Raw genomic sequence first — 25,429 nt, forward strand, 5'->3', positions numbered from 1 at the left:
ACACACATACGCAAAATAAACTCAAACAAAAGAATTTTCTCACACGCGCGCACACACACACACAGCCGCTGGCTCCTCCATATATTGGTGGGAGACATTTAATAAGTTCAGAGCATATCTTCCTATCCCGAGCTCGGGGATTAGCCCAGGATAATCTGTGTGTGTGCGTGTGTGTGTGTGTGTACATGACAGTATGCATGCATGTGTGTGTACATAAATGTCTGTTTTGCCTCACAATCCACCACACACACACACACATGCATCCTCTCTCCCCACCTCTCTCTCTCTCGCTCACCCACCTCTGTCTTAACTCACACTGACAGGCATTTTTGAGTCTTACCTCTTGAGAGAGGAAGGGGATGACTTGGGCGCAGATTGCGTTCAGCCGTTTGACGATCTCCGCCTGCAAGACAGAGGGGTGGGCGCAGGACACACAATCAGCTTCACATTCACCAACAGACAAGAAGGCGCCGTCCTCTTCGCACAACCTACAAATGCTCACACCAAGTCACTTTAATGTGCGTTAAATTCAAGTAATAGCCCACATTATTTTCATATACCGACCACTTCACCTGAAAAAAAGATAATCCGTTACATTTTCGGTTAGAAACACCAGGTCTGATTTTTCTTTTGACTCACAGGAAGTCAGGTATTTGACATACAGTATAAGGCACTTAATATGGTATGCTGCAACGCTCCAGCAAAGACAGCGAAGAAGATGATTGCAAGCAGGAAAACACGGATGTAAACAATGCTGGGTTGTCCACAAGGCCCCTTTAAGTTACACATTTTAATTAAAAAAAAAAGAACTTGGAGGCCAAAATGAGCAGCAATGCATCAGAAATTCAAACTTCATCTACAGCAAGATGCAAAAAAATAAAGGACATCAAAGTACCACCCACACTGTGTGATTTAAAGGTGGAGTCTGGAAAGTGCAGCAAAATGAGCGCTTAGCACCGATGTCACCAAAACAGCAAAAGCGAACCTCACACGGCAAGCGCCCTCTGAAACGCTATCATTAAGTGATCATTGTGAAGCAGATTGCATCAGGCGAGAAGTCTGACTGAAGAGGCAGATGTGGATGTGTGGATGTAATCATGCTCTTAATTCTCATGAAGCGTTTACACTTGAACAAGAAAGCATGTGGTTACATACGTAGTTAAAGGCGATATTGATTGTGATTAAGTCCCCAAGGATGTTCCTGTCAATATGCCGCCCACACACATAATCACACACGTGTGTTTACACACACATTTACAGTGACATACATCAAACATGTGCTTGTTCTCATAGTTCCTTCTTACATATTACAAGCAAAAGTGATGACGCTAACTGCTGCAGGCTATAAATATCATCTCATGTTCAGTGGCGTTTCTGCCAGGATGCCATAGACTGACTGTGTCTCTGTCCATCACCCTGCTGTCTCGACCATTCATGAAAGAATAATGGAAGAAAAGTAACCATCAGTCTGTCCAGCAAGAGCCAGAAACAGAAAACAGTGAGGTTGTTTTACACACAGAGAGATATCGTCTTTTTTATTCCACACTGTCGTCTTCCTTGTCAAAACCTGTCGTCTACATTACCCACAATTCAACCCGACAAACTTGCGAACCCGTTCTCACTCCCAACTCGTCACATATGGACGCTTGGTTAGTCTTAATGCACTTGGTGCCCTTTAGGATAATTTTCGACATGCAGGGTAGTCAGACTGACTCATGTAAGATAAGACATAAGATAAAACTTTACTGATCCCACGCTGGGGAAATTCACTTGTTGCAGATAGCAAGAATAAAAAGGGGAGGTAGAAAATGAACAAATAGACAATACAAAGAATACAAAATAAAATCAACTATATATATGTACATTATATAGAAAAGGGTATAAAAAATAATATTGCCTTGTAAAGAATGGCTCAGCTTCACAGTGGAAATTTTTGAATTGCACATGAATAAGATAAGAATAATAAAACACAATGTCATTGTATTACTGCATGGTAGAGAATATATCGACAGCCCATTCTCACTCCCAGTACATCAAATGACGTAGTATAAAAAGCGAGAAAAGTCCACATTTGGAGGAGGGTTGGGTGTTGGATGGAGGAGACATGATGTTTTCCTAAACCTAACCAAGTACTTTTGATGCTTAAACCTAACCAAAGTGCAACCCTTTCACAACATCAACCACATGTTTATTACCGAACTCAGCAAGCTTTATTTTGAAAATCAAACCAGATGAACCAGTTGAAAATCTATTATTGCTAACTTGATCACGGAGCCCTGTACATTGAAAAATGACACTAAAAGGGTACCCAGTGGCTTAAAAGGTGACGCCAAGGCATTTTAAAACCATTTCCGTGATACCTTCACGACCCACTTGCAATGACTACACCACTACGTTGATGTCAACTTACTGCATATATATCGAGATCAGTGTACGTTTGCCATCAAATATCAAGAAATTACAGACATAAAACTAGGTTTGAGTGAATTTGGAAACAGTGTCACCATCGTACTGTAAAGTGTACCAGCCAGTATGGATCTTTTTTTTATCACTTTGGCCCAATATGTTGTCATCTGATTTTTTTAACTGACAAATGTCAAAATCCGCATGAGCCTGAAAAATCCAGTATCTGTCAGGCTACACCACTTATTCTTTAGCATCTCTGGACAGTTATTCTACCGCTGCACTCTCTCAACATCAATCAACATCAGCCTAACGGATGATTTGAGAATATAAACCCAGGATTTAGCCCTCTTGAGAATGTGGAGGAGCACAGAGAGAGGGGTCCTCATGAACAGGCAGCTGAGGGAAAACATGTCAGGTTGTTGTCGACTTAATCAGCTAAATTAAAGAGCCAGCTACTGAAAAAGCCATCAAGGACTGACTAATTCCTCCAAGTCCAGCACAAATGCCGAAGAAGCTCCACCTCTAACCTTGTCGAGGGCTTGTTTGTTTGTACATAACCTTGACAGGGGTGAACTTTCCTCTGGTATCAGTGGTAACAGAAGCCCCCAGAGGCCATGGGAGCAAACCTAGACTGATACAAACCCTTCAGACAGAAGCACAAGCAACAATGCAGCAGGATAAACACATAAACACAGACGCAAGCAGACACACACCTGCACAGCCTTCTCTGTATTCATCAGATGTTTTTACTGAACCCAAGGGCTGGCTTTTAAAGATTATACAACCCTGTCTCTCTCTCTCCACATCAGGTAGGAGTTCTTTTTGAACAGGAAATTGCCTGATCCGCCGTCCCAAAGGGAGCGCTCGTAGTGCAACTCCAATCCAAACGCAGACAAAAGACAAAGACGCGAACACTAAAACGCACACACTAAATGACGCACGGGGATCCACATCACTGTCTTTATTTGTGAGACTGAATATGTCCAACTATATAACGGAGAGTCTTTCCTCGAGAGACGTCACGTGACCTGCAAGCGCAGAAGATCCTGTGGCTCTGATTTTACAACTAACTTCCATGACGCTGACAGCACTGCAGCCACAGATGTTGGCATAAAAGAAGCCACGTCCTCAGCCGCGGCCAGCCAGCAGGATCATCTGGAGGCGGACGTCACAGAATTTAGAGTTTTGTCACATAAAACAAAAAAAGTAGCAAATCCTCACGTTTGAGAGGCTGGTGCACGGAGTCTGTTTCAATCAGTTGACTTATTGATTAATCAAATAATCATTTCAGCTCAACTCTTGAGATCCAGACACCAGAATCCAGACAGAACATTGCAAGTACCAGAAGTCAAGAGGATCTGACATCAGTCAGCAATAACTTTACTGCTGAGTTTACGCTAAATGCAAAACAAACATTATTAAAAAACACTGGTATATAAATAAAGTTTATCATGTCTAAATAAAGTATATTGTGTCTGTGCTGGCTTTATCTTCACTGGTGCAGACGGTGTGTGTTCTGCCACAGAGGCAGCACCAGCTCAGGTGAAGGTCTTGCCAGCGAAGAGTGGAGGCTACAGAACAGGCGTGAAGCTAGAAAAGGCAGCCATGTTGTCCAGAAATGTGCTCAGCCAGACAACAGAGAGACGGAAAACAAAGCAGAAGGGCAGAAGCGTGACTTCGAGATGAGCCTTATTTACTCTTCAGACATTTGCAGTCATTCCCACAGTACTCGAGAGGTTCCCCTGAGCATGTTGCCTCATTCAGTGTTCATGCTATTATTCACTTATCTCCCTCACGATGTCAGAAAATTCTATTAAACATCTCTGACATCCGAGGGGTCTCATTCTTCCTCATGATGTGTTTTTATTGAATAGTCCTGAGTGTTGTGCCGAGCTTTTAAGACAAGACTTCAGAGGCCATGAATGCGGAGCTCGGATTTAATATTTTCTTTCAGCGTGTCTGCGCGCCAACTATCAGCCGAGTTGGGGAGCCATTTAGAGTCAAGCAGATGGGGAACTCGAGGGTGGGTTGCTGCTCAACTTACCTGTGATTAACACAGTGCTGCAGCTGCTCACACTCCCACAGACAACCTAAAACACTGACATTTTCATTTTATATTTAACGTTTATCCAGGGAAGACTTGCTGTGCACACATGCCCTTTTTCAGCTGGGCTCTGCTTTACATTCACACACACCGGGGAGCTGCCCGGCACATATTAGCCTCTGAAAAACTCTACCGCGTAAGTTGGTTGGGGTTCAAGTGTCTTGCTTAAGGGCACCTTAGTGTTAGGTGTGGGCAAAGCAGGCCGCTCAGTGTTCTGCAGCTGGGAAATGAGTTGGTGATCCTATAACTTCTATGAGTCTGCAGCAGTGGTGAGGATCAGGCGGTGTGAGGTGCCAAGCACCTGCAAAATCAGATCATCTATCAAGCTCCCAAAACTGGACAAAAACATACCACAGGTCATGCCAGCGATGGTGTTTCTTGCGAGTTTCAGCTCAATAAGCGTTATTATTGATTTTTAAGTATTTTGGGAGCATTTTAAAAGACTATTAGACAGAAGACAGAGAGCTGACAGGAAATGAGCAGAGAGAGGGGAATGTCCAAACTGTGGATGCTGCAATTACACAGTCAGCACCTTAAACCATTAGGCCATCGTGGCGCAGCAGATCCAGCTTTACATTTTTGCAGACCATTTTTAAATGTGTTCTGTACAGTTTAAGATTTGGCTGTATTTTCTCTGCCGTTTGCCGGTTTGCATTAATTCTTTCTTTTTTATTGTGTGGCAAAGCAGTGTTCAAATTAATTTGCACTCAAACTGAAACACACAACAATGATAAAACTCAATTAATACATTAGTTGTTCCACAGGAAGTCAATTGGCAACTACTTAATAATAATTAATTATGAAGGGAAACAATGTCACCAATTTGAATATTTGCTGGTTTTCTTAGTCATATTAAACTAATCATCTTTGGATTCTTTACCACTTCCTGACACTGTGTGGGCAAATATATTCAACAGGTTCAACAGCAAAGTCCTGCATGCAAAACCATTAATATAGCCCTTTCAAACAGCACTGCTTTTATTTTATACACAGTTGCGTAAAATTAAATAAGTATTCTAAAGCTACTAGATGAGTTGTAAAGATACAGATGTCCTCTAACGACTCTACAACCTGAACCTCCGATCGATTCATTTTGAAGAGGTGACCCTGAGATGTTGGCGCAGAAAAGGAAACAAAAGCAGTGGAGCAGAAAAGGAAATGGAGATGCTTTTCCACGAGGCAACACAACCAATTTCAGGTGACATTTTACATCAATGGAAGACAATCGTGACTGTCGGCCAGAGTGCAGGGATGTCAGCCTGTTTGGCCAATGTGTCTGTTCCCACCGCAGAGACCAAAGCATGAAAGCAGGGTTCCTTTTTTTCCTGAAAAGTCTCCTGTGGTCTGTGCAAACCTGGAGAATTTGTTTCTGCAGCGAGCAGGCCTGGACTTCGACCTGGACCTGTCACCGTCTTGACAGTGAATAAACAACAAGAAACAACTGGCCAGAGAGGCCTCTAAGGTTAGGACCCAAACCAGGTCGATCCATGGAGCTTATTGCGAGATTAGAGGACTCCGTGGTCACATAAAGCCCAGTAACCTCAGAGGTGAGATCATGTGTGCTGAATTTATCTGTGACCCTCAGTGTGAGTCGCTGGAGGAATGTTCCTCCAGTTAAAAGAGAGAAAAATCGGTGAGCAGTGACTGTACGACATCAAACTTTTCTCTCTTCCTGATCAGATCAACAACATGCAAGAAATGGTGTGATCTTCCAGAGCCGTTGACTTTGACCAGCTTTGACATGCGTCTGAAAAAGGGCTCCTGCACAATGTGAATATGCTTCCATCATTTACCTGAGAGCACCTACTTGGATTACACTGCTGTCTTTGTTAAAACACGATGGCGAGCTTGCGTAGCACAAAAACATCCCTGCAAAAACCACTTATCACCGCTGATGTTGCCTAAAAGAATGAAGAAAAAAAACCTGCTGAAATACTCCCACTCTACGTCCTAACAACAAAGAAATTAGATCAGGCAGGAGCCCCGGAGTCAGACTGGGTCAGATAGAAGATCAAATGTCCATCTCCCCTGTGGAGCTTTGTAAGCACCACATCAGCACCACTTTTCACCACCAGCTAATACACCTAATGGACCCCACCATATAAAGGCTGTATTCCCTGGTGACTGTATGTGTGTGCGAGTGGGTGTGTGAGAAGACAGCTAGATGGGTAGGGAGGGACAGAGAGGAAAAACAAAGGGTGCTATACAGACAGGCTGCAAACAACTTTAAGTAAAAAATGTGCTTAGTGTAAAGTTGTTTATCTTAATATAATGCAGCTCTTGAGTATTTTTTGCACCTTATTAAAGTTTAAAATAAACTTTCTCCTCTTCCTCCACACAGAGTTAGCCGTGGTAATGCACTGTCTTGATTGACTCTAAGAGCACATTCAGTTTTGAAATGTTCAAATATAAGAAATGACAAATAAATATGTCAGTGGTTTCTTTTTAGCTGCCAAAGAAAGTGAAGCAATATCTTTGTATGGCACACTTATTATGTCTCTAAGTCATAACCGGCGGCCCGTTTTAGCAAACTTACAACTTGGATGCTACAGTTTGTGACTCAACATCGTTTTCTCTCCTGTTAGTAATCAGAACAAACACCATACTATCTGCACTTTGTGAGCAACAGTCAGACCTGGCATTGCTTCCATTTGTGATCTGTGTATAAGAAATACTTGTAAATTGCCTTTGTGAAACTGGCCCCCAGCACCAGGCCTATTAAACAGATGCATTTTGGGAATTACTTTAAAATTACACAATCATTTACAATAAATAAAAAAAAGATTAAAAGAAGAGGTGAAAAGGCAACCAGCAGGGGCTCCAGGAAATCACTGCACCTGGCCACGAAACAGTCTTACATCTGTGTTTCTGAACAGATTAACAACACAAAAACTGTTAATTCACTGTTAACTGCGAGCTTTAGATGTCCTGATAGGCAGATTTTGCTACCTTTGGAAAGAGCCAGGCTAGGCTTTATGCTAAGCTAAGCTAACTGGCTGCAGACTTATATTTACATGAGCGACATATTGACCTCACAGCAGCAGCAAAAAAGTGTGAGCGTATTTTCCCAAAAATGTTTTTACATCCATCAGCATTAATTTTGTAACCCCCAGGAGAACCACCAAAACATGCTGCCACTGTCACAGTTTTATCCATCCTGTCGCCATTTTTACACTCCTGTTACAGAAATGACATTTAAAGTAAAACTTCAATCTGAAGTCGATTAAAATGCTGTATGTTTTACATTTTTCACTACATGTCTGTCATTTTAAATCGTATTTACTGTCGTTTAAAGGTTCCAATGTGCTTTTAATCTTGTTCTAAAAACATTTTCTAGCAGGTAGTCCATATATTAAAGCGCCGGTTAAAACACTACGTGACCAAATTCCTGGAAATGAAACAAATGGCTCCCTATCGGCTGCAGTCAAATGAGTTGTCAGAGCTCGCTGGAAACGCTGCCAGTCTTCAGTATCAAAATGTCTTGTTACTTCCTCCTTTCACCACATTCTCCTCCCTCCTCCTTCCCTTTTTCTCCCCATCCTTCGCTTGCTTTATTTCTCTTTCAGCCTCACTAATTTGCAATTGATTAGCTGTCCTCTCGCAGCTCAGTCCTGTGCTCTACACCCCTGGTGCCCTCCTCCCCCCTCCCCCCTCTCCGCCTCCCCGACCGTCCTCTCCTCCATCTACGAGTCAATTTCTCTTTAACGAGGGCACCAGAGCCCGTCTGTGTAAATAAAACAGAGCGGAGCCAAAAATCAATGGCCTTATTACCCTCAGAAAATGCTAAACAAGCAATATTAGCAATTCGCTTGGTAGAGGAGGCCGACTGCCTTAATGGGACTGAGGCTTGACCCCCCACCGCCCCTCCGAAAACATCACCACCACCACCACCACCCTCCTCTCCTCAATCTCGGCATCCACTCAACGAGCCACACACGTCGTATCGTCATATTTGATGCTGTGGATGGAAGACACGCATTAACGCCCATGCATGCTGGTGCACAAGTGCTGCAAAACACAGCCTGCACATCAAAATCATTTCCTTCCAAAAGTCTCTCTCTCTCACACACACACACACACACACACACACACACAAGGCATGCACACACAGACGACGGGCGGAAATTAGGGATTCACTCTCAAACTGTTTCCTGACAGAAATCATTGGGCACCACACAGAGTCAGGCCACACTTTACCTCTTCTTGTTTTTTCTCCCTTTCCCCAATAAACACCCTCTCCCTCACACACACAAACACACACACACACCAGCAGACAGCAGGATTTATAGCAGACACCCCATATTTCATCAGACAAGTCTGATTAGTGTGCCAGTAAAAAAGATGCATCTGTGTGCAACACTCACACACGGCAACACACAAAAAAAACACACACCCCAAGTAAACATCTACAATATACGAGCACACACACAAACATATACGCACAATGTGCACAAATAGTACACACAAAACTAAACAAACATACAGACAAGTGCACACAAACAAACACACACACACTAAGTAAACATGTACAGTATACATACAGGCTGTTATACAGACACCACACCACATACACACAGATATATGTGCACACACACACATACACGTATAGCAAAGTAAACACACGGTATAGATACACACAAACAGGAAATCATACACACAGCAAGACAAAGGCCAAGCATTTATCACTTCCACTCACACTCACTCACACAGACACACACACACTACACACACCATTTTTGTGGAAATGAACGTGTAGCTGGTTAGCTGTGGCCCATTTAGCCTGGCAGCTGATGTGTGGTTAACACAGACATTTATGCTAATGATCCTGCGCGTCTAAAAAAAAGAAAAAAAAAGGCAGCAGTAATGTAAAGGCTCGTTAAAGGCCAAATCCTCATTCACTCGAGTCATTTTTCAGCCCATTTTCTCGTTCAATTAAACTGATGAAATCATTATTCACACGTGGAATTACTGCTCAACCTCACCAGGCAACACAACTGCTGCGCTTTTACCCTGTAAATATATCACATTTCTATCATACAATCTAACATATATATATATATATATATATACATACATACACACACACACGGATGATTAAACCATGCTAGTTTGTGCCTGTCACGCTTTATCATTACATTCAAGTCACAGCTAAGCATTCCAATCTTCCTAAAAATAATTGCCAGGGGATCTTTTGAAAAACGCATACGGTTGTTTAATAAATCTTACCGCTGTGCTGTGCTGTACTTCCAGAATCTTCAAAGCTTCTTCTAATCATCCGGATGAAAAAAGTATTCTGCATGTTGCACTTTTAACCCTTTTCTCAAGTTGCGACTGTATTTCCTGATATAATCAGCCAGAAATTACTCTTTTTGTCAAATATTCACACATTGTTCAGTCTGTCAATGTAAAAAAAAACACAACCCATCAATATGTACCAATACGGATAAAACGATTTATAATTCTGGTTCACGTTGTACAAATTGAGCGAGGAGATGTGTCACTTACAGCTACCATCTTTGTTTGCATTAGGAAACAGAGCAGTTTGCTGCATGACGAAGCTTATTAGGCATGAAGAGAATATTCTTTCATCTAGACGTTCAGAATTGTCTCTGAGGAGTCTGAGGGGAGGAAAAGCGGCAAGCATTGTTAAACGACCTTTAGGATTCTTAAAAGACCACCGGATAGATATTAAATCAGAATACTAAGCTCTGCAGCTGGAATATAATGGTAATACATGACAGGCACAAACCAGAGCTAACAGCAGAATGTCACTGGCAGGGAACTTGTTGACCAAAGAAAGGTGAAGAGGTCATGACAGGAAGGTAAAAACAATTAAAACTTATGCATTCATGCAGAACTTAGCATCAGCAACACTTTGTGAGAACCGAGAAACCGCCAGAAAAACATGGTGGGACATTTTGAAACCCAAGATATTTCGGTTTTGAAATTCAAATCCGTCCTCATCTGAGTGCTGTTTGGTCTTTCTGGCCTTGCAGCACTGCTACTGATAAATAAATCAAATTAACAGGACTCTGGCCGGAGCAAATATTGTAGAATTCAACAGCCATTTAAGACCAAAAACTCGTGTTGTTTATTTGCCATCTGCAGCCCTCTGACACCCACTTCAGTGTGTCTTAAATCAGTCCTCCTTCTTTTTAACGTTCGAGTGAAAAGAGCGTCTCCTACCTGCTTGTGCATCTCGATATTCAGCCCGTAAGACATTTCATAGTACTGAAAAAACAAAGATCAAAGCAAGGTCAAAAAAGGTCTTCTCTGTTCCTCTTTTTGCACACACCAAAATGTACTAATGCATTCATGCACACACACACACACACACACACACACACACACACACACACACGTAATCAATGAGACTCACCATGACATAGTGTCTCTGCATCTCAGTTTTCTCGCTGGCCAGTTTCTCACACTCCAATTTCAGACTGTGAGGTAGAAGGAAAATGTTATGTTAATGTACGTAATGAACAGAGACGCAGCAACCCACACATGTGCACGCACACACACACACACGCACACACACGTTCAAAATATTCAAAAACGAAATCATTTATGACTTTAAATTATGTTTTAACGCATGAAACAAATTCAGAAAACACTTCGAAAAGGTGAAATTCTCACTGTGCAGAAGGCTAAACGTGTTAGTGACTACATCCTCTTACTTTACATTTGCATGTCTAAATTTGAGAGCAACCAAGAAAGAAAGGAAAAAAACAGTTGTTTGTATCACACCAGTTTCCCCTGCAGACACTTACTCAGCAGGTACTGTGCAGTAATTAATGGATCAATAGACGACCACACAAACCTCATCATATATTCTTACGGTGTGAGTGGATGACCAAACTGCACCGTCAACAAAAAAGCAACCATATACTGAGGATCCATTTTACAACCGTGGTTACACAAAAGCTTAACTCTTAAATGACGTCTGTTACTGGAAAGCGGCGAGATGCAAGATGCAAATTAGAGAAACAGCTGAAGATTAAAACTTTAATATGTCAGCCTTTAACGTGGAGCCGTGATTTGGGCGTGATGACGAAGCATTTCTGACAGCGTTCAGTTGGACAATTTACTCAGAAAGTATGCAGTCCTTCAAATGAAGAGAAAAGGCTGGAAATGCAGGTTTTTACACAAGAAGGATGCTATTAGGCTAAGCTTTTTCAGCTATTTCAAATGACATCACATGTGACATGGGATTGGATAATTGCAAACGTTTGAAGCTCAAAGAAAGTGCTGTTTTGCTTTCAACTGAATAAAAACAGAAAGAAAACCACAATGTATAATTAGCGTGTGTATCTGGCCAACCCTCGCTTCCCCTTTTAACCAAATCAGTGTCTCCAGCAGTTTGACCGCAGTGATACACATGCAGCAGACGCTGTCCTCGGTTCAGCTCATTCAGCTCCAGGTTTGGCCAGCAAACTGGACCGCTGGTTCATCTCGCCAAGTGATTGGGCAATAATTACGAGGTGGCCAGAGGAGCGCGATTATTATGCATTGGTATCGTGCTTATGGTTCTGGCCCCCAAGCAATGTATTTCACACTTCATCATGTCGGGTAAAAAAGTATTTCACACCACTTGAGCTTGCAGAGGGAGACGTGCATACCAAGGTTGATGGGGTTTACCTGTGGTTAGTCGCCAGTGACAGATGGACCTGAGACAAATGTACCAGCAGCTGTGTGGAGGGTCTGAGGAGAATCCTTTCATGGGATCTCCAGATGGATGTTACTTTAAACTAAGAACGTTTGACATCTCAATCAAATCCCAAACAAAAAGCAGTGTGTGTGTCTTGTATTTCATGTCATTGCGTCATGCATTTCCCAGAAAGTGTTGGTCATACTGCACGATTCATGATCGCTGCAAGGCAGGTCAACATCCCAGAAATGACCCTTTTTCTCGCATAATGTGGGGGTTTCAGTTTATACTAAGGCTGCAACTAACATTTATTCATTATTTATGAGAATTAATCTATTGATTATTTTCTGCGTTATTTCATTTACTTTCACCTGAATAATGTTAACAAATTGTGAAAAATGCCCATTAGAGTAATTAATCGATTAATCCTTGCGGCTCTAATCTGAAACAAGAATAACACACATTAAATTTACAATCACTCTGCAACCAAATGCAGAAAGTTTCACTGGTGTTTTCTTGTCACCATCTTATTGATGAGCAGATGCTTCCATGCAGCCATCCAGACTCTCACCTGTGATACTGGGCTTGCAGGAAGTGGAACTCCTCCTTGATCCGGTCGCAGGACTCGGTGACAGTGAACTTTAACGGCTGTCCCGGCTGGTGGGGGACCTCAACCCAAACCAAACAGCGTGTGGGGGGAGAGAGGAAGAACTGAGCCACCAAAGTCCAGTGTCACGACACACACGCACACACACTCAGACTCACACACACAGACAGGACTGTATAGATGACAATAGGCCTCTGTGATAGGGATGGCCTTTTGGTTTCACTCAGACTCCTTACACGTTAACCCACGCACACTCACAGAGTCGCACATGCAGCTGCAGCAGTTTGACAATGAGCGCAATTGTCCGTGCGAGCGCGCGGTGGCACGGAAACTTGATCTAAACTGATTACGCATCAGGCGCGCGGCTGTTAATCTGCGCTGTTTTGACATAACACTGCCTTGGCTGCTGTTTTTTCTCCACTTACCGGATGCCGTGCCGGGGGGTACATCTTGCTCAGATCTCGAATCATTAAAAACGTCTTGCAAAGTTCATCCACATAAACACGAAAACAAAACGTGTGAGCACAGGTCGCTTCCCCGCGCGTAAAAAGCTCAGTCAGTGGCCGGTTTGCGGGCTATGTGCAGGTTCCGTGAAGAGGTCAAACATCCTCGGACCTGCGCTTGGCCGTCATTCTTGTTAAGACAGTATTTCAAAAGTCCATTCAGTGTGACAATAAAAGCAGGAGTTGCCTCTCTTCTCCAAAATCTCCAATGCGTTTTTCTGTGCGCACAGAGCTTAATATTCTCCCTCTGACCTTACAGCGAATCCACTATTTTCTGATTTTTCCCTACAAAGCACCGACTTCTGGCACATCATGACCCTGCGTGTCCGCGGCGGAGCTTCTCCACGGCGTCCCGTCGTCACGCATTTATCGGTTAATTTCCTACAGCCTCCGTTAATGTTCACATCCTCACGCGGCACCAGCGGAGCGACCACCTCACCGACTGTAGCAGCCTGCCCCTGCGAAGCCAAATTTAGAAGCAACCAGTCGCACGAGCGCAATTACATATTCACAACAATTATAAGGGCCCGTACCATGACGTCGGGACGTGTAGTTTAATTCATATTAGTCAATAATAAGCACTACAGATGTGCGTCTGCTGTAAAGAACTACAACTTCCCGGCTGCTCCGCGAAGCCCCCGAAGCCAATGATGTGTGGTCTGAAAGAGGAGCGGCCATTAAAGACAACCAATGGCGACGGGCAAGTGCGCGCACTGCGCTCCAGTCTCCCGCCAATCATCGATATGTTGTCCAATCGCCGCGAGCACGATGAGATTTATGCAGGCTCCCCACGTGGGGGCTCGGTCTGCTACTAGGAGATGTCACAGGGATTAATCTGGAAACTATCTGTTGATTTATGTTATTTTTTTATGGTGACTTCCAGTCGCGTGTTTTCCTGTGTTTTAATTGAATCGCCTATTAAAACAGTCTGCTGTTGTGTCCACAGATTGCACTCACAACCCTGCAATTAAATTCCCATTCAGCTCGCCCGTAGATGCATCTGCCTGTTTGTGTAGGATGTAAATCATATAGAGGTAGACACAATATTGTTAACACTTAATGAACTTCAATTCGAGTGATTATTACTGCTACAAAGGTGGGTTATATTAGGCTGCAGGCTCATTAGCACATCCTCAACCCCCTTTATTCTGTATTGAGGACATATGTTGAAGTGTATTTTTTTAAAATATACTTTAAAAAACATGAAGCATACATGGATCTACTATATATGGCCCATGAGCATGAAAGGGCCATCCACAAATGAAGGGGGAAAAAAGAGCTGCAGTACCCAGGGGCCCATGGGAGTACTAATCCAGCCCGACCAAGTACTCATTATGCAGAATGACCCATTTCAGAACAATGTATATCACATTGTTGGATTATAATTATTAATTAATTCAGTATTAATGTGTACATCCCTTTAATGTTGCAGATATTAAGGGTGGGACTAATTCTAATTACTTTATATACAGCTGGAAGCTTGTCAATGTCTCCCCAGGGATCAATAAAGCTTCATTTTAACCTAAAATAATACATTTTCTGCAAAGTAACTAATAACTAAAGTTATCAAATAAAATTAAAAAAAAGTACAGTGTTTGAATTGCTGTGGCGTAAACAAAGTAAAACTGTCAGATTGATCATTATGAAATTTGGGACAGACATTCACGTCCCCCTCAGGGTGAATTGTTGTCACTTTAGTTCTTTAGTGAACTTGTGCACTACTTTGGTTTAAAACAAGTCACATGAAAAGGGAGAGCCTCAAGTGAAGTACACGTACATCAAAATCGTACTGAAGCACAGTGAATCAGAGCAGTAGAGTTGTGGCCTGACGGCTGAACATGAGCTGAAACTCACTATAATTCTCTGCATGCTCATCACCACGAGCGACCCCTTCCACTTTTTTCAAACGCACAGTCTGTCATTTCTGCCGCTATGGGGTCTCTCAATGAAAACAAAAGATGCTGTTTGATGATGTCATGAACTAAGCGTGGGATCATGGGAGTTGTTGTCTTCGTTGCTAAACAACGACCAATGACAATCTATCTGATGTTACCTATACCTCGTTGACGGATGAGCTAACGTATTAAAGCTTTATTCAGTAACGTTTCCTTCCTCGCTCTCTGATGTGTCATCTCCTGTTTCCCTGGACGTTAAAGCAACTAAAAAAAGCAGCTAAAGGGGATATGACGGCATTGACAGGCGGCCAAACGAAACACACGGTTAACTTGAACGAAATGTTGGATTTCTCTGGGTTTGAACACTGTTGAAAAGATTTTGCATAATGTAGGATAACATATATCTGGCCGTTCTTAGACATTTTAGTGTGGAAATGTTACATATTACACCTTTAACTGTGTAATTTGAGTCGCTGTTACGATAAAGATATCAATTACAGCACCTTTAAGGCAAGTAAAATGACTTTAAGGAGCAATAATCTTTAATAATCAACATTATTTGTCTACCCCGCATAAGTGCTGCAACCCAATTAAGGCATCTATTGCTGAGTAAATTGAAATACAATCTTTTACAGGACTCACTACCTCTCTGTATACAGCATGCCTCCAGAAACACACTGTTGCTGGGTCAGCAGCTCACTTATAACCACTGCGTTCAGTCATTTAGCTGCACTAACTGACTGTGTCGAAAATCTTAATCATCTTCTGCTGCAGAGCACTTCATATTCCTTCGCTCTCTCTCTGAATTTGTTATCGCCTCTTACAGCTACATATAGGATCAGATCTGTTCTAATTTGTGGGCCTATCTTAAAGCTGCTGCGCTGCTTGAACATGATAAAAGAGGAGATCTGTCGTTGTTATATATTTAAATTTTTCTTGCTCAAAGATGCACACGCAGGCGTACCAGTGGTTATCCACAAGATCACGCCACATCAGTCCTCTCTCCTCCAGTCTGTCTGCCTCTGTCTCTCAGTCGTTTCTGTTGTCTCTCCCTCTCCCTCATACATACACGGGATTGTGCACACATACACACCGCCTCAGCCATTCAAATACACATCTCTATCTACCACACATACAAACTAATATCTCAGGTAAGCACAGGGCCTAAAGTGACCTGCTGTCGTGGTGCGTGAATCCACTAAGGCTCAGAAAAGGTAATATCATGCCCTCCCTCTTTCCCCTCCAAGGGTTGAGCCGTGATGTGGGCGAGCATGTGGGGTGCAGAGGTGAGGGAGGGGGGCAGGTGAGGAGGAATAAACAGATTTATTTGCCTGCGCCCCTCTCTGATTATTTTGCCCCTGCCTTTTGTTCCAGACCTTATGAAACCCAAATGTCAAGTGAGGCGAGGGCCTCATATCGAGCCCTGTCAATCACATCCCTCCGCGCACCTGAAGCCCTGACGCCGGATTATTGGCTTCAACACAAGGGCTGCCTTCGCCGCCAGCCACGACGCCTCAGACGATTCAACAGCCAAGTTTTTTTTTTTCTAAAGAGGAACTTCATTTGGCAGCTGATGCGCGGGAGATTGCACAGGAGCAGATTTTGAGCGTAGATGGGTAGCAGGCTGGATGTGTGTGTGTGGGGAGGGGGGGGCGAGTGGCTTATAAAGGGAGGGGGGATTAAGGGGAGGGGGAGGCTTGACTTGGGTTGAGGTGGGGAGTGGGTGGCGAGAAACCCCGGCCTTAACATCTTGCTCAGAGCACTGATCCTGACTAGCTATCAGCATCTGTACATATGTCTCTTAATCTCTTTCCAGTCCTCCCTGCCTTCACTCTCTCTCTCTCTCTCACACACACACACACACATACACGCACACACATACACGCACACTCCCTGCAGTATCTACTTATCTATAATATTATACTCCCTCATCATTACTAACTGTGACATACATGCACTCTTACACACACAGCCCGCTGGTCATAGTATTTACCCTCAGTCAGGCTAAAAGGAGTACTCCACTGATTTAGCATTGCACTCCAATACTGTCTGACTAATAACTGACAAGTTAAAATTGATGCAGCTGAATATATTGAAGATATTGCTGTTTTAGATTCCATGCATTCTCCCTCCTTGTCAAAATCTGGCCACTACATTACCCACAATGCACAACATGTCCCCTGTTGGTTCTGCAACAGCACCAACTAAAGAGGTGGGCCGAACACACGCTGTGCGTCCGTAGACTCACTTACAGCGCACTAGCTGCTTGCAGCCACTTATTGTTCCACAAGACACTTGGAGGTCTGTGGAAATTCTCACTGGAAAACGCAGGCTAACAAGACCGTGTTGACCCAACAGCAGCGTGCCAATTAGCTCCAAATTTGAAAAAGGACTCCTCTCATAAACGGACAGAGGCGACTATATCACCGGACAAGAACGTCAAGACTGGATGATTCTGCAAAGCACATTTTACATTCCTTTGGAAAGTTTTTTCTATTGTATCTGCTCATGGCTATTATGTTATGGTTACAGAAATGTCATGGTTATGGTTTATAAAACATCAATTGTTAACACTAACTTTCCACCTTGCTGCATAAAGGGTACACTACTTCCTGCTCTGGCACTGAATATTGGCATTGGACATAAATTGCAAGATGCAGAATCTTCCTATATAGATGCAATTCTGAGGGACAGAGCGCCGATACAGCACAGGTGGACTTTTCATACAGTTACATTACCTATTATGTCAGCTTGTATGAGCATTGTCACATGTAAACAACTCAAATCTCCATGTCATCAGGTCATATGATAAGACTACATGGTTTCCCAGACTTTTAACTGTGTAGAATGTATATAGCATAATGATGGCATAAGTTTTTACTTGTAGATAAGTTAATGGGCGTCTGCCATCATGTTTTTTTTTTATATCAACAAAGGCAAAAATGTTCTAATCCTACATATCAACATCATGAACGCTTTCCTGCATTACACCTCATGTCATAAGATAGCAAACTGTTCCAATGGTCATGTTGTTCCTCCCAAGTTGAAACAATACCACTCCTCTATTAGACTTTTTACTGGTTTGACTGGTGACATCTGACACAACACCAGAGCCATTATGCTGCATAACTATGTTTCACATGGATACGCACAAACTGCATGCATACTGCAGTATTAATGCACAAGTACGTATAGTCTCCTTCACGAACATAAATAACTTATGCTTTGCACTTGTTCTATTGCTGAGATGCACATACTGTGGGTTGATATAATGCATCTCTTGCTCACAAGCTTTAAACATTGCTCACACCCTAGCAAGCCAATTACACTTTCAAACGCTTGAAATATCCAACTTACACACACACACACACACACACACATCGGGGTGAGACAAGGCAAGTTCATTTATATTGGCAACTGACTTCAAAGAAGTGAACGTTCTTCTTCTTTGACAATGACCCTGCAGGCTTCTGCTGTTGCTCCACAGGTCAGTGGTGTGACAGAGGTATATTTACTATAAGACAAGCACACCGTCCGCAGGGTAATAATAATACAGCACCTGTCTGTCACTGTCTGTGTGTGTGTGTGTTGGGGGTCCAGTGTCTAACTAATCATACTTCAGTGAACACTAACCACTGGTCCGTGTTCTTAAATCTCCTGTCCTTACAGCAAGCTGCGTCTAAATCCCCCATGCTCGCCCCTTTAACACGTCATTAATCCCCGGCAGCCGCCCCTTTGAACAGGGAGCTTGTGTGAAGGGATAACCAGGCCTCCTCAGACACAGAGACAGAGAGGCGGAGGCAGTGCTGGATTTACTCCGCTACCAGCAGGTTAATCCTGCCTCCACACTGAGTGAGCGAGGGGAGGCGGTCTGTGCGTGTGTGTGTGTGTGTGTGTGTGTGTGTGTGTGTGTGAGGAAGCGTGTGTCTTTATTGGAGACAGTTAAGGATCGGCTCCATCACTGTAACGACTCTGGGGGAACATCAGCATCTGGTGCTCAAAGTCATCCAGTCCCCCAAAAGGAACACAGTGACTGCTGCCATTTCTTTATTAGATTACAAATGGATGGATGCAAAGTGTTTGTGCTGATAAAAACCGAAATAGCATGGAGCGACCAGATGACAAACAGACCGAGACGCTGAAAGCAGAAAAAAGGGAGACAGACCAAGATGAAGAACAATTAATTACCAGGGAAGTGGTGACATCGAGAACAGCTGAAAGAAAGAAATCCTGAGGGTCCAAATAATGCAGCGAGCCAATCAGCTACATTGTCCCAAAACATACATGACTCTAGTGCAGACAGACGTTGGAGAAGACCCAATATTTAATATTAATAAGCAATGCATAAACATTTAATAAATGCTTTACAAAACAACAACATAAGGACATTTTATTAAGATACATTATTTGTCAACAATTCCAACTTCTCTTATGAGGACAAATTTTACTTTATTGTCATTCATGTCTTCATGTGCACCAACCTCCACTTATGGATGGATAAACACATATCTGCTTACAACTGCATTATAGCATCTTATAAACCATTTATTAAACGTTTGTTTATAAATGCTAAAGTATGGGGGGTCAGTGGTGGCTCAATGTCCTTGAAAGTACAAATAAAAACATTGAATCTGGAAGAAAAACTGTTCCTCCACCTCAACTCATCTGCGTTTGCTCTATTGGAGCAAATCAATTGCCTAAATTAGACCTGCGTGTGTAACACTGGAAAATGTAATTATTGCTCGGTTTAGTGTATCACATTCACAAGGCTGCACTGAGGCTGCTAGCTCTTTCTTTAATATAAAGGCCTTTGTCTGCTGTGCAGAAGAGTCGCAGATAGGCAGTTGGACTTTTAACATTCTGTCTCCTCTTCAGTCTAAAAGACTAATCAGCCGCTCGGCGGGGCTCTGGCTGCTAACCAGGACTAATTCTGCCTCCTGCTGGCTGGTGACACACACTGGGACAGCCATGATTGGCTGTTTAGCACCAGGGGGTACACCTCTGATTGTCTGCTTAGCATATTTTCTCCCCTCACTCTGATGGCACATACTCGCTCTTATCCTCATGGAGCGGCATATTGCGAAGGAGACGGAGGGGAAGTTATAGATGTCGGCGCGCGTGTCTGCTAGTGTGCATGTTTTCCATCGCATGTGTTTGGGAAAACAAAAGCCAAATTCATCAGTAAGCCAAACCTCACTCCTCCCCTTCCCTCTCTCCTTTATTGTTCCACCCCTCCTTTTTTTTCCTTCTTCTTTTCCTCCGCGGCACAGATCAGATAGAATGTCACCTCTACAAACTGCCGCGAGCTAATTAGCTGTTAGCCATGTTTGTGTTTTTGACTGATGACAGGATCATTTACTCTGGTCTCCAGCTGGCTCTGTTTGTCGGAGCCATCTCATTAGCATGGCAAATTAGTCCTGCTCAGTCAGGGTTCTGCCTCGCCCAATGAGAAGTGACTGGAATGCAAATCAATCAAGAGGGCGGGGAAACGGAAATCACTAAATTGTGGTGAAGAGGGGAGGATGAGAGTGCCGTGTCAACTTCTATTTTGGAGGAGACGAAAAATTAAGGCGGCTTGTTTGCTGGAAATTAGACACAAGATCAGAAAAGGTCAAGTTTGAGCCAATTTGGGTTTGCTGTTAGCAGAAGTCGGAGGATGAGGAGTGTTTCTGGCTGGTGTCAGCTGCCTTCACCTGAGAGGAAAAACATTCAAGGGCAATGCCTTCCACTGCTCCACGAGATTGTTGTAGTCCAAGTATATCGGCTGTAAATTGTAGGAAAATGACTGAATTTGTGAGTTTAATTCCTTTAAAAGCTCAGCTTCACTCCCAAAACAAAAGCCCAGATTTAATCAACAGCAGCCATTCATCAAATCAGCACCAGGCCAGCCAGGTACAATGATGAATTAAATAAAATGACCCAATCCTGGAGAAGAACAAAAAAAATAAGATCTATCAATAAATAAACAAGGTTCAGCATATTAACAAACAGCACTGTCAAAGGCAAAGGAACCTTGTTTGTCATCATTGCTTCGTAATTCTGCTAAGTGAGCCGTTAATACATTCCCGGCGTAAAACAATCTCTTTAATTTAATATTCTGTCATCAGGTTTTTCTCCTCATCAGCAGGAAGTTATTGATCATGCTCAGGGCTGACTTCACAACAAGGCAGCTGTGTTTTCTCTGTGCCGTTCAAATCAGCAGGTGCACCAACGTTTCCCTGCTCACATAGCCGTGATTTCTTCCCTGACTGAAGTGGAGGAAAGTTTGCGAGAAGCATATAGCACATGTATGAACCTCCACGGTGTTTTTTTTTCCAGCGCAAGAACAATAGATGATTGAGCCAGTGGGGTTTTCTGGGTACATTTATGTTGCTAGAGGTGCAGGAGGTCCGTGTCTCGCTCTCCCTTTTCTGTGTGTGTTTTACTCCTTCAAGTCAATCTCTGTGAAGCTGCCGCTATCTCCAGTTTCATTTGTCGACAGGTCTGGCAGCAGGGAGGGGGGAGAAGGTGGAGGAGAGGAGAGGAGTCCGTAGGGGGGGGCTGGTGGCGGAGAGAAGGATGGAGGTGGAGAGAAGGAGGGGGAGCAGTAATGTAAGAAAATTGGAGGATTAGACGGCGAGCCCTCTTCCTGTCTGCTGCAACTCCCCCCTCCTCCTCCTCCTCCTCTTCCTTTCTCATGCCTCCGTCCAACCCTCAGACTATAATAACACAGCCTGACATACTGACGACCAGCTCCCCCCTCCTCCTCCTCCTCCTCCTCCTCCTCCTCCTCCTCCTCCCCTCTCTCGCTTATCCCTAACAGATCTGTCATACTCCTCTTTCTCCATGGCTTCATTTTCCTCCTCTCTTCGCCCATCAGAAACCTGGACTTTCTCCCTCTTACTCTTCATCTTTTGCAGTTAAAAGCAGGATTACGCTGTATTTGTGTTTCTCTCTGTCTTTCATTCTCAATTACTTTGCTGACCTCCTGCCATCATCAGCTCCTCTAATCTTTTATAACACCTCGTCCTTGGTATAAAGGATGTCTATACCTAAGTTTGAGGCATTTTCATTGTCTCTGCGCTTTTACACACAAGCAACAGAGCGTGGCGCTGACACGACACAAGGCAAAGAGGTGGTAGTGGTGGCGGCAGTGGAGGGGCAATGTGAGCAATGAGAGAGAGTTTCAGAGTGTACATGGAGGGGTCTGAAAGGGCCTAAATGGATCTGCGATTGGACTCTCTGAGGTCGTCATCAGCCCAGATTGGAGGCCATTAGGGCCTATTTAAAAGAATTACTTCCAGGATGCAATCAAAAACCCTGATAGGTAATCAATGGCAACTAGATCAGGGCACAAAGGCAGTCCATGTGTCTCAATCAGCCACCATTCAGCAGGACAGGGAGATCAGTACTGGCCAGAAACTGCAGTCACTTTTGGAGAGCATGCATGCACACATACGCTGCACATAATATACAGTCACAAATACCTGAGACTCATGTACACATGCATGCACACAAGTACACACTGTTATAAAGGTGTACAATCACTGGGACAATACTGTGCAATGCCAGAAAATACACACACACACACGCACACACACACACACACACACACACACACACACACACACACACACACAATAGAAAGTTGATCTGCAGATAGCCCTGTTACTGTGACCTGCTCTCAGACAGTGATTTATCAGGAGGCACGTAATGCCTCCAACACCAACCCCCGAGCTTTGAGAGAAGAATTACAGGACATAAAGGAGAGAGATGAACAGAGCGGAAGAAGGAGAGAAGGAGGGAGAGAAATAAGATGAGATGGGAAGAGAGGGGAGTAATGGCGGAATAGGTAAGAGCAAAGGAAGAGAGAAGGTTGTGGACAGACAGGCTGATTTATTAGACCTTCTCGTTAACTGAGCCCTCTATACAGGCACATACTGTACACACACACACATGCACACACACACACCTGCAGCATCGAGCAGGAGTGATGAGTGGGGAGAGGTTGGTAATGCTGCTCAATGATGCGTATGGCGTTTAGTTCAGTCTGAGTGCACCCGTCTCTCCAACCATGCAGGCTCACAATATGCCCCGGCAGGTGGACAAAGAGAGACGGAGAGAGAGAGAGAGAGAGAGAGAGAGAGAGAGAGAGAAAGCGCCAAGGCCACAAATTGGGTCAATATGCCTGGTTCATAAACAGAGCAGAACCCTCCAAGCAGCCCGGCACGCTGAGGGGCAAAATTAGCACCCACATCCGAGCTGGAGGGACTTCAGTCTGCACGCAAACATGCACACATACATATGCAAACAGACACAAGAATGTGCAATAACTCGATTTATTAGGTTATATACGCCAGCGCATATAAATGCAGAAACACATATACCAATAGGAACAATAATAGTCCTGACATGATAAAACACCATCAAGAAGGGGATATGAAACACACCGCGCTCCCTGCAATAAGATTACAGGCTATCAGCCCTCAGTAGATTTGCCAGCGGGAGTCCCCAGTATAATAAAATCAGATTAAAGGACAATCATATTTATTTCTAGTATATACAATATATCAAGGTTGCTCAGTAGCTCTTATTGTGATAGGCTGAGAAAAGGCGAGCCTCTGTGTACTCTTCTTCTTCTAAGTTGACGTTAGGCTGTGTTTAATGAGCTTCAGGTGTCAAGGAGTCGGGGATGTAACAGGATATGTTGGCGAGGCTTATTGATTTATTGTTTTTCAAAGAAGTTTTTGTACTTTTGTTATTGCCTGGCTGTCACCGGTAATGTCATTTCAGAATCATTTCAGGTGAATAAAAGTTGAGGGACGGTGTGTAAATGTGAGCGTGTGATTGCTCTGCAGCTGGATAAAATATGAGAAAATAAGATGACTTGGGGAGGTTAATATGACTTCTGACACATAAACAGATCTCCTGCTCTGGGAATAGCCAAGGGTATGTGAACATTTGCAAAGATTTTAATTTATATGGATTCAGGAGGCAAAGGTGTGAAAAACGAAACTGAACAAGTCTTAATTACCTAATTTTACCTGAATTATTGCCAGCAGTGAAACTACACCAAGACACACTGTACACAAGCATGGAGGACAACAAATCATAGCATAAAACTACTTGTAAAAAGAAAGAAATTGTCACATCTGTCACAGGGGAGCTGAAAGTTAGAAACCTCGCTGATTTAGTAGCCTAAACTTTTTAAAGTTGCTTACAGTTATACTGCATGTTAAATGTAAGTGAGTGGAGTGGTGTTGGCCCAGATGCTCTTCAGTGTGTGGTCAAACAGTGCGTGCAGACGTCCTTCCTCATTAATTAAAACCTCAGAGGGTCACCAAACCAAAGTAAGCTGCGTTGGCAGGAGACATACACAAACCAAAGGGATTATTCACTTAAATGTCAACTCGCACCCTGGCAAAGTCTGTCTTATAAAAGCTTGTAACCGATTTGAAAAACAACCAGTGTAGCACCTAACAGCCATCGACAAAGTAAACAACCAGCTGGTGAACATACTGGAGCATTTAGCAGCTAAAGAAGCAGATTTTTCCATCTGGAGTTGGTGGAAACCAAAACAGAGCTAAAAGCAGAGTAACTACTGGGCGGACAGATACAAACTCCAAATGAATGCTAATGTGCGTCATGTTTACGGCTTGCTTCTGCTGCCCCCAAGTGGTCAACAAAATCAGCTCATGCAGCTTTAAAGCTTACAGTGAACATAAAGTTGTGTGACGTGTGTAATGTTTATTAATTCAAAAAGATCTTTACACAAACAGAAGTGATCCTGTCTTGAGTATGAGAGCTGCAGTATGTTTGTCTGACTTTTAATTGTGTTAACTTTAAATGCCAGAGTCATTTCTCATGTGGCAAAGAGCCGGAACCGAAAAGCCACTGAACCACACATAACCACATCACGTGTCAGAAACATTAACGTAAAAAACAGCAGCTCTCTTGAACCGTATGGCTCTGTAGTGAAAATGATATTATACTACCAGACCTTTAATAAGAATCTGAAAGGCTAAATTAAAACAAATGAAAGAAACATCTAAAATCTGGCAAGACAGCAAGATGGGAGAGTGTCTTCTGATTCGTTCAGTTTGAATTGAGCGTTGAATTTCAAAGAGAGACTTAAGTAAAAATGTAAGCAGTGTAGCATTGTGAGTGGCCTCCATGCTGCTCTCTACTGTTCCAGATTTTCTGGCGCATTTGTGATGTCAAACGTGACGCAACACAAAAAAAAAAACAAAAAGGCAAACTCGCCTATTCTTAGCAGGTCTAACC

General features: G+C 43.3%; 1 protein-coding gene across 14 annotated transcripts in view; it reads right to left on the bottom strand.

Annotated features, from left to right (window-relative positions):
* LOC121606970 (transducin-like enhancer protein 4) overlaps positions 1–13,268 on the bottom strand; it is a 31,715-nt gene extending 18,447 nt beyond the window's left edge. For 11 of the 14 annotated variants that reach the window (XM_041937612.1, XM_041937611.1, XM_041937609.1 and 8 more), the window contains exons 1-5: positions 13,194–13,268; positions 12,733–12,830; positions 10,890–10,953; positions 10,697–10,741; positions 341–403 (exon numbers count right to left, since the gene is read on the bottom strand). In XM_041937612.1, the coding sequence (XP_041793546.1) occupies positions 341–403; positions 10,697–10,741; positions 10,890–10,953; positions 12,733–12,830; positions 13,194–13,238 (315 nt within the window). In that variant the 5' untranslated portion in view covers positions 13,239–13,268. The remainder of the gene's footprint in view (positions 1–340; positions 404–10,696; positions 10,742–10,889; positions 10,954–12,732; positions 12,831–13,193) is intronic. The other 3 variants (XM_041937605.1, XM_041937604.1, XM_041937602.1) reach the window with 2 other exon arrangements.
* Between the last annotated feature and the right edge of the window lie 12,161 nt (positions 13,269–25,429).

The sequence above is a fragment of the Chelmon rostratus genome, chromosome 5 (assembly GCF_017976325.1).
Source record: "Chelmon rostratus isolate fCheRos1 chromosome 5, fCheRos1.pri, whole genome shotgun sequence".
Taxonomy (NCBI): domain Eukaryota; kingdom Metazoa; phylum Chordata; class Actinopteri; order Chaetodontiformes; family Chaetodontidae; genus Chelmon; species Chelmon rostratus.